Raw genomic sequence first — 10,667 nt, 5'->3', positions numbered from 1 at the left:
ATCTGGAATTATGACTTGCAAAATAAACCTTGGAAATCTCTGTATTCAAATGAATACAGACATTCAGAGTAACACAGGAAGAGGGTTTTTTTAAGCCTTTGGACATACTTTGTATACCTGAAGTAACCATGGTGAAATCTGCTGGCAGAGGATAGATTTTGAATATTTACACCTTAAGGTAGGAAGCAGTGGCTTAGGTGTTCAGCCTGGGAGCCAGAGGAAAATGTTGAGCTCCTCTGAGAGATTCCCTAATTCCTACCTGAGAGCCAGGATCCAAGTGTTTCTTGTACCCCCACTGGAAAGATTCCCCATCACCTCTCATCCTTAGTGACAGGAAACCTCTTTCCAGAGCATGTTTTCCATGATTTTCAATGCCACTAGGACCTGCATGAGTGGAATTCAGAGTTTGCTGATGGCACAGGGCACATTCTGCAGGCAATAACTTTAAGGGCAATTTTATAGGTGAGAAGATCACTTGTCTTTGAGGCTGAGAAAAGAAAAGGGGGGAAAAATCAATTTTACAGTGCTGGCTTTCCTTGAGATTGGATTAGAAGCTGGTAAGTGTCCTTACTCCTTGTGATCAATCCTGGCTGCTCAGGTGTTTCTTGGAAGGATATGTCTATTTATTAACTTCTCACCAGGGCTCATGGGAGTACATCTGGGAATCAGCTCCTCTGACCAAACCCAAGTTGTTATTTTTGATAAAAAAAGAACATTGGTAAAGCTGGAAAATCCCCAAAGCACTGCTTCATTTTAAACCAAGATCTGCATGGAGGTTCTTGAGTTGAAGGTACTGAAGGGCCTTGGCTGAATAAATTGAGGGAGTCTTTCAACAGGAAGGGTGAAGCTACTGGATTTTTGAAGGAAAGGATGAAAAAAAAGAGTGAATTACTTTGTGGCTATTGAAAGGAAAATTGAAAATACTAAACAGTCTAAAATGTTTTGGTTCATAACTATTTATTTTACTGTGATACATTCGCGTTGCTTAAGGTCACATTAAACAAAAGTGGAGCTTTCTGTCTGAAAAGTATTAATGATCATTTCCAGAGATTAATTTTTTTTTCCAAAAAATACATTTGAAACCACCTTATTAATGGAGAACTGCCTCTTTCCTGCAAGTGACTTTTATTTTGATAAATCTGCATATTCTGTGGAAAGATTTCAAAGTCTTCAACCACTTCTGGTCATGAAACACACAGGATTAAAGCCCATGTTAAATATCTATATAATACATCTATTTAAATATCTGTTTTCAGTTTGTGACTTTTTTTGCCTGTACTCTTCTTATAAAGACATATAACATCTTAAAAAAATGATTGTGCTTCTAAGTGCCTCTGCTTTGAAATCAAAAAATCTTCAAAACACTGGCTCCTTAACATCACAAGATTCAAGCACTTGGAATCAGTTTGCACTTTTGAATTGTCAAGCTGTTGTATAATTGATAAAATGAAACAAACAAAAAAACTAATTCACGTAAAATAAGACACTGTTTTTCTAATAATCAAAATTATTTTAAGATGCAGCTTTTCCCTTGGAAGGTAAGAATCGTTTCCAACAAAGTATAATTTACAGAATAATCTTATTAAACATACTTTAAGGCACCATGTAATGTTCATGCTCACTATTTTTTTTTAAATTACATTCTGACCATTACCTCATTTCTTTATCTGGAGAGCCAATAAATGACAAATGGGAAGCATTTTTCATGACTCAGCATTTCAGTTATTTATTAAGTTAGCTCTAATATTTCAGTTGCCTTTATCAACTACCTGAAAAAAAAAAAATCAATATCTGATAAGGCATCGTGGTGTGTAGCAAAGTATATAAGCATGAGGTTTGTGCTGCTCAGTCTCAATTTGTCACTTTGAACCATCTGACTGAGAACTGACTCTTAAATCCCCCTCATATCCCTGTTATCTGATTTGCAGGAACCCAAGACTTAAGCAACCATGTCCAACTCCAGTGAGGCAGAGCTCCTGCACACATTTAAGGGGATTCCCTTTACCACCAGGTCTTCTCCAGAACTTTTAAAATCCTTGGATACTTTTGATGCTAGAGAAGATGATGTCCTTCTGGTTTCCTATCCCAAATCTGGTAAGTTCTAGTTTTAAATGTTAATTGCATGAAGTCTCATGTGTGTGTTTCATGTTCTCTGCTTAAACTACTTGGGAAATGTCTGTGTGAAAGAAATAGGAAAGGGTGTTTGAGTATGTGAATATATTATTCTGTCAGTAAGTGTTCAGATTACAAGAGAGATGGGTCATTTACATTTTGATTCTGTAACTGAAAATAATCTCAGGTGTTTTCATGTTGGAAAGCAAATAAATACTCCTTACCTGTAAGCAAAATCTGCACTTGCAAGATTTTCTTGAGGACTTTCTACATTCAATTAGTCAAGAATTGTATGAAGTTATTTGTGTGGCTCTTGGCTGTACATTTTTTAGTTTCCTATCCTCTCTTCACCCGCCTCTCTTGCACAGAGGAGCACACAGCAAGGGGGAGCTCAATCAGTACTTTCCAAATATACAGACTCAAGTTACTGTAAGGAAAAAAACCCCCAAACAAACAGGTTATTCTAAAATAAATTATAAAAACAATGTAGCCACCTCTCAGCTGACAGAAGTTTGTCTAATGAGATGGTTTTGGTACCAATATTAACACTTCTCTCAGAGTTACACTGTAATTCAGCTACAGCCCAAGTATTTTTAAGTGTGTATATATTTGGAGCCAATGGGATTACTTAGTCACGTAGTTTCTTGAATCTGGAGGATTAGAAATATACCTTGTTCACTAGCAAGATGTTTCCATGTGAGCAATGCATGTTTCAAAGTAATAAATATTAATCCTTTTTTGTTTGTTTGTTTTGTTTTCTTAAAATTACATTTCTGTAGGGACCCACTGGCTTGCAGGAGTTATAACAAAACTTTACAATACTCAAGTTACAATAACATCTCCCATTGAGTTTGGAGACATTTCCCAACTGGAGAAGCTGAATAAACTCTCATCAAAGAGAATCATCCCAACACACTTAGACTACAACATGTTGCCTCCAAATTTTAAGAATAAGAAATGCAAGGTAAGGCAAAAATGATCTCAAAGCAGTAAAATACATAGAAAGTCTACTAGGAATCTATTTTGTCCTCTTTATCCTTAGTAATCTTCGAATGATTTGCAGTTTTTAGAAGTGTTTTGCTGTGAATTTTGGAGACACAGCTGACCAGCTGTTGAAGGCAGCAGGAACAGAGACTTGGACTAGGGACTGGGTTCTGCTCCTGCCCCACTGCTCCCATGGGTGATTTCTACACCAGGCACCACACAGAACTTCAACATCTTTCAATCAGAAATCTCCCATTAGGAATGGGGGTGTCCTCATGACCCCATTTCCTACTGTCTTAGAAAATCTTGGGTACTTATAGGCTGTTCTGGGATTAAAAGTACTCTGTCCCTCCTGCTGGAGCTTTGGGAAGAGCCCATAAAGGTATTGGGAAAAAGAGGAGAAATGAAACGTGGGATGCAGATTCAGATCACAGTTTTAAGTTCATAGAATCACAGAATCACCCAGATTGGAAGAGAGCTAAAGATGATCATATTCCAACCCCCATGCCATGGGCAGGGACACTTACTAGACCAGTTCCTCCCATGCTAATGTGGGAGATCTTTAAAAAATAAGCTCTGGGTCTCAGATTTTATATTAAAAGTCAAACATTTCAGGATCACTCAGATCCAGACTTTTGAGACAAAGCTAATTTGAATGAAAGGCCAATATTTATGTTTTACAGCTGTCCTTTGAATGTTAATTACTAAATGCTTTCATATGTGAGATATATGAGATAATATACTGACTCAAGGTTAAAGTTAACACAGACTCTTTCATAAAACATAAACATTACCCAGCTGGAGCAAACACACGCCTGCCCACATGGAATTGTTTACTAATCACTGTGGACTCCTCACTAAGTAGAGATAAATACATTTCTAATTTAATGGCATGATCACCGAAGGAGGAATCCTAAAGGAAAGGGTTTTGACACTGCAAACTGCCTATGACAATGCTCTATTTACACACAGAGCTTCTCTAAAATAAAGGGAGGATATTATCATTAATAACTACATTTTCTCTGTTTACAGATGATCTACATCAGCAGAAATCCAAAAGACACTGCAGTTTCCATGTTTCATTACTACAGAGATAACCCAAACCTTCCCACTGTAGACACCTGGACTGCTTTCTTTGACTTGTTCTTAAAAGGCAATGGTAAGGATAAATGTTTTCTCCTTGCAGTTCATGTTAGTTTACTGTGCACAGAAAGAGTTAAGAAATTTGAACTGTGTGAAAACTCCTTATTGCACTCTTTATCCATATGGGGTTGGTGGGGATAAATTCTAATGCCAAGCTAAACAAGAGCAAATAACAGGATGCTTCCTTCAGCCCTGCAAGGAGTCATTCTGAGAAGCAGCTGCATCACTCCAGCACAACAGCTCTTCACAGATTTTGCTGCTTTTTGCTACCCTGGGCGAGCAGAGCAGTGGTTGGTGACAGGGCACATGAGGTGACTGTCACCAGGCTGCAGGGACAGCTGTGACTGCAGGTCTGGTGTCTTCTCCAGGCTGGGAGACAGCCCTGGGCAGCCCAACAAAGGAGCCTGGACACGTTCCTGAAGCCACACTCTCCCTGACGTGTTGTCTCAGAAATGGGGTCCAAAGACCAAGGACAAGAGGGAGATTTTTTAGGAGTGGTGGGATGGCAGCTGGCAACAGGACCTTGTTCATGTTGAGCACTCCCATTTTTAGTGTTTTATTGCTCCTTTGAGGACATGTGTCACCACAGTGACGATAACAGCAATAATGACTGATCAGCTTGAAAACTGAAAGAAAAGTGCTACTGCAGTCATCATGGGCTCACAGCAGAGCTCCAGAAGTTGATTTGTTTACTGCCTCTTCCAGGCTTTGGCTCAGGTCTGGTGTTCTGAGTTCAGAGCAGCCCTAAGGCACGTGCTCCAGTGATTTGCAGGATCTTGGCTTGTTTAGTACCAACTCTGAACACACAGTAGTGAAAAAAAGGAAAGAGGATTCTGTTCAAGGCCAGGTTGGATGGGGATCTGTTGGAACTAAATGATCTTTAAGGTCCCTTCCACTCTGAACCATTCTGTGTTTCAATGATTAAATTTTAAAAGCATCTCCTATTTACCCGTAAATTATTAGCCAGCTTCTATTTTCCAAGTGCTTATGTGTGGCATGAATAGATAACCATGTAGGTTACAACAGAAATGTAGGTAAGAGGTGATGTGGAGGGAAAGGTGGTAAATTTTGCTCCTGGTAGAAACATTTCAAGGTTGTGCTGCTTGATCCAAATCCTGCAGTACTCTTGCAGAGTTAATAACAGTCCAAAACAAGGGCTAGGACACACAGGGACAACTGTAATGAATTCCCTGGAGTCTCCAAGGCTTTCCTGAAGTCACCAGGACTGTCCTATCACTGGCCACATCCCCAGAGTAGCTGGCCAGGGGAGGAGGGTTTAATTGCACACTGTGGAGCCTTGCACATGCCTTGCACTTAGAAACTGCTTTATGTGCTGGAGAGGGCTACAGACTGGAGCATCCAGCTTAATTATAGCTATTAATTATAATTCATACTTAATTATAACTCAGAGTTTGTGACCAAAATGATGCCCATTACAAGATTGTAATATTCTGGTGGTGGTGGTTATAAAGCAAAGTCACAGCTTTGGAGAATGCTGGCTGAGCTTGCTCTGTTCATGCCTCTTCTCATTGCCCTGCAGGAGGTTTTCATCTTGCCTTTGTAATGGAGAGGTCAGAATTTTGGTTTTTAAAAGAAAGCTGAAATCCAGCTGTGTTCCCATGGTTCAGCAAATGGTACATTCAGACAAAACAGATCAGCTACAAACCCCTTTATCTGTGTCACTGGCTGGATGAGGCTTTTGCATAAGTTCTTTATGTAATTCTTCTTCAGCATTTAAAAATTATACAGATTCCCTTCTGCTGGGATGAAAGAGAGGTAACAACAGTGTGCCCCGTTTACCAGACTGCTCATTTCACCTCCTGCTGAGGTGATCCTATCTCTGTGACACATCTCAGACATGCAGTCATCTGTGAGATGTTCAGATCTTGTTAGGCCAGTGCATTTTCCTTCATTATTTGCCTTTCCTTAGATCTGGAGCCTGTTTCCACTACAGAATCATATCTCAGCATAGTATCTGGTATGAAAACAAATTCCAAGAAGAATGGAAACCTCTTTGGATGTTACTTTGTAAGTTTGAGTCACTTGACACAAAGAACTGCCTCTGTTTTAGAGGAATACATGGTATATATTACAAAAGGATCATTCACCTAAATGAGTGAGATACCATCACAGTTACTAATGACTGAAGTTTATCTGAATCTCTTTTACATGGGCTTTCCTTTCAGTTGTTTGTGGATCCTGGTTTGATCATTTCCTAAGCTGGGAAGAACATGAAGATGAAAAAAACATCCTCTTTTTGTTCTATGAAGACATGAAGAAGGTAAATATGCTCTCAGAAGGCATTACTTGTAAATTAGCATCCTTAAAACATCAAAGAGGAAGTTATAATGAAAAAGGAGAAAGAAGGAAAAAGAGAATATATATCTTTGGACATATTTTATATTTGCATAGAATTTTATATTAGTGAAATAATTCTGATGGCACAAGTTATAGAAATATTAAATCCTGTGAGAGTTGCATTTCTTAGATGCAGGACTGGGACTCATTACACAATTTTCCTCAGGCTCAGGAAGAACTTCAAGATCTTCTTTTTTTGTCCTGTGGAAAGACCAACCAAGGACATCCACTGAGGGCCACACATTAATTGCCATGCCTGACATTTCAGGTGAAATTTTCCAAAAGTGATGTAAGACAACTGAACTACTCATGTTTGGGTCTTGTGTTCCCAATAAAAAAGAAAATCGGAGGCTGGAGGGGTAGGGAAACAATTTTGATGGAAGAAAAATATCATGCAGACAATTTGCTATTCTTAAAAAAGAAAAAGTAAAATATCAACATACCTTAGCTTTCAGAGAATGAATTTTTAGGTGAATAGAAAACACTTTCTAGTGTCTCCATGAAAATAGGTTTTTTCATTTTTGGGGGAAAAAAAAATTCCACTACTAGGAATAAAAACAAAGCATTTTGGATGCAGAGTCACTTGTGAGATCTCTAGATATAGAACCTCCAATGAAATAAGCTACTTACACAGGAAGCTGGGCTTTGAGTGTTCCTCTATTTCCAGTGAAGTAATTCTGAGAGACAGGAGAACATTTTACCTGAGCTGGGAGGTAAAACTGCCAATGTGACTGTATGTGATATGTCATATTCTGTATTTATTCATTTCTGTGAGTATGGCTAGGAGGGGAAGCAAGTTTACTGCACCTGTCATCTGCACAGTCCAATGACATATTTAGCTTTGCCTGAAAGCAAATAAACGTGTGACAAGCTCATTATGTAATAAAAGGGATCCTTTTCAAATCAGCTAGAAGTCAGATAATCCACCCAGAAACATAAACACTGTCTTTTTCTTACACCTCAGGATCTCCCTAAGGTTGTAAAGAAAATCACTTTGTTCCTGAGTTTAAATGTCAGTGACAGTGATATCCAAGATATCTGCGAGAAGTCTTCGTTCTCAGAGATGAAGAATGACACAGAGAAGGAGAACAGCGATCCCACTCACACCGTGTGTGCTCTGACATCCAACAGGAAGCTCATCTTCCGAAAAGGTAAATTCCTGTGTGCCTAACCCAGCAGAAGGAGTGGGAATGCAGACAGAGGCTGCAATGCAGGTCTTTCCTGGAGTCTTCGGGTCAGCTCTGGGAAGCGATGACAGGATTCTTCAATCTGAAGCCCTCTTAAAAATCACTTCCGAAGTTCACTGGCTGCAAGTTCAGACTTGTACTAGAGAAGCACAGGGGGGTCTGAACTACAGCCTGGCTCATATTGCTCTGTGGGAGCTGCTGAGCCAAAATGAAAGGTTCACCCAGCATTACTCTTTATCTGTCTTTTTTTCCTCTAAAAGTTGACCACCTCAGTGTTTTACAACATGTCTCTCTGATATCACCCACCAAGGTCGCTTACTTGACTAGAATAAAAAAGAGCCAGACACATTCCTTCTGAATGAGACTGATCTTATCACCCCTTATCTTATTGAAATATTCCTGGGGAAGGAATATGCTGACAACAACAACAACAAAAGAATGGTCATAGGTAACTTCCAGACCCTGGAAAATCTTCCACAGTGCTTAGCTCAGATGTGATTTTAAAATACCCGCAGGAGCTGTTTTCTTGCTTCTGGCATTTCAGAAACTTCCACAGTTTTGGATAATAAGCAAATCAAACCCCTTGTTTTTACATGGATTTTGATTATCTTTATTTAGTTAATTTTTGAACAATAATTGGCAGTTTAAAACTAAGAGTTGTTTCAATTAATAAGCAGAGAAATCGTAGCTTCTGTTAATTCACGATGGTTTTACCAGTTGGCAGAAACAAATGACAACATACAGTCTGCCAATAAAAAAGAAACAAAAAAATGAGATGCATTTTTCTAAGTCAGTGAACTTTGACAAAGATATGATAAAAATTTTGAAAAATCCCAACAGTTTCACTTACAAGTAGTTCCTATGCAAATCCCAGACATTTAGCTAGTTTCAGCCAGTTTACAAAAGATTTATATGAATATATTATGCTTCAGACTGTCTTTTCTTGTCCTTTCTGTCTGAATGCTATTTTAGTCAGAAAATGGGATGACTATTTTAGTCAGGTTTGGGATGCAGGGTCTTTAGAGCATCCACATGAGGGGAAACTGTAAGCATTGTCTCATAAAAATGTGTCAGTTTAAATAACAATTTCCTTTTTGCTTGAACTGGGTAACATTGAAACACTCTTCTGATCACCAGTGTCCATGGCCACCCAGAAGTACTTAACTGCCCTCTTAAGTAGCTGGACATCTCATCCATAAAAATTCCTAGAGATTAGACAAGAGCCTGGAGTGACAGGACAAGGGGGAATGGCTTCACACTGACAGAGAGCAGGTTTAGATTGGATATGAGGAAGCAATTGTTCCCTGTGAGGGTGGGGAGGCCCTGGCACAGGTTGCCCAGAGAAGCTGTGGCTGCCCCATCCCTGGCAGTGTCCAAGGCCAGGCTGGATGGGGCTCTGAGCAAGCTGGGATAGTGGAAGGTGTCCCTGCCCCTGGCAGGGGGATGGAACTGGGTGATCTTTACGGTCCTTTCCAACCCAAACCATTCTGTAATTCTACAATTTCCTCTACTGACTGTGAAAAACCCCAGGCAGAGACCTTTACATCTGCCCAGATGACCAGGAGCTCTAATTCCACCTTGGAAAGCTGCTGCTCTTCCACCACTTGTGTTGCTGACACCAATCAACTCTGAGGATGGGGGTTTATCAGCCTGTATGGATGATGATCCAGATCCTTCTACCAGAGTTCCACCAGAACAATTGTGATCCTGACCTACCACAGTGACCGTGGTTAAGAATGTATTAATATCTGTGCCAACGGCAACATTAACAAAATCAGCCTGTTTTTAAATCACTTTCTGCTCCACATATTGCTCACTTCTGTTCCTGCTTTCCTAGGTGCTGTTGGTGATTGGAAGAACTACTTCACTCCAAAGCAGAATATTAGGTTTCAGGAGATATTTAACGAGAAAATGAAACTCAGCAAGATGGCAGACAGTTTCATCTATGAATTTTGAGTCCACGTGAAGAACCATATCCAGCTATCAACAAATATACACAGACCAGTTGGGGGGAAGCTCTGAATGGGTGCTCCATTCACTTCATAATGCTTCCAATAGGAAGGATTGTAAACATCGAGTTTCTGAGAACAGGAAAGTTCTGACACAATGCAGAGCTAAACTCAGTTGTCAAAGGGCAGGTGTAGATGGTTTCACAGAGTCAGGTGTTTGGCAACCAAATCTACTTCATCATTTATTTATTGTTTTTGCTCCAAGGGGATATGAACAGACTCCGTAGACCTGAATTAGGAATTTTACCCAAGATAATATGAAGAGAAGAGCAAAAAACCAAACTTCTAAGAAACTGAATATATAAGAAATCTAAAAACACATAATAAGAAAATTATCAAAAATTTGACCCCAGACTTGCTCTTTCTGTGATACACCATGATTTGGAAGTGCCTATCTTATTGGACATTGTTATTGATAATTAAGTTGAAAACTGCAGCATTTGAGGATCTGAAGTCTGTTTACAAAAATGTTTCTTTTGTTTTCTTTTCTTTTTTTAACAGTATGTAGTTCTCTGATGTAACTTATTTCTGGGCTAGGTACCAGAGAGTCTTTGTGTTTTAAATGCAACTGATACAAATTCAAATAAATTTCAGCACCACATGTTGGGCAACCATAAATGTGTTTCCTTTCCATTTGATTTTCTTCCTGCAAAATGCCTGTTCCCAGTGTTTTGATGAGACCTATTTTACTTCCCACTCCTTGTGCAACAGAACCAAACCACAACTCAGAGACAGCTTAATCTGAACACCACTTATTTATTTACTCTGCCCTGGTAAAACAGATTTTCCAAGAATCAGCTGTCTGTGTCCACATCCCAGGGACTGTTCCACCCAACTACACCATTCCAAGGCAGAACAATCATAACAAAAGCTG

General features: G+C 39.4%; 1 protein-coding gene across 1 annotated transcript; it reads left to right on the top strand.

Moving 5' to 3' along the window:
* Window positions 1-1,865: 1,865 nt before the first annotated feature.
* LOC138104273 (sulfotransferase 6B1-like) lies at window positions 1,866-10,411 on the top strand. Its single transcript, XM_069003348.1, has 6 exons — window positions 1,866-2,094; window positions 2,892-3,076; window positions 4,129-4,255; window positions 6,426-6,520; window positions 7,562-7,748; window positions 9,622-10,411. Exons 1-6 carry the CDS (start codon window positions 1,950-1,952, stop codon window positions 9,738-9,740), a joined length of 858 nt encoding a protein of 285 aa, XP_068859449.1. The 5' UTR covers window positions 1,866-1,949; the 3' UTR covers window positions 9,741-10,411.
* Window positions 10,412-10,667: the final 256 nt, after the last annotated feature.

Source organism: Aphelocoma coerulescens, chromosome 1A, assembly GCF_041296385.1.
Source record: "Aphelocoma coerulescens isolate FSJ_1873_10779 chromosome 1A, UR_Acoe_1.0, whole genome shotgun sequence".
Lineage (NCBI taxonomy): Eukaryota > Metazoa > Chordata > Aves > Passeriformes > Corvidae > Aphelocoma > Aphelocoma coerulescens.
Note: the sequence above shows the minus strand (reverse complement) of the source record. Positions and strands in the feature narration are given on the sequence as shown.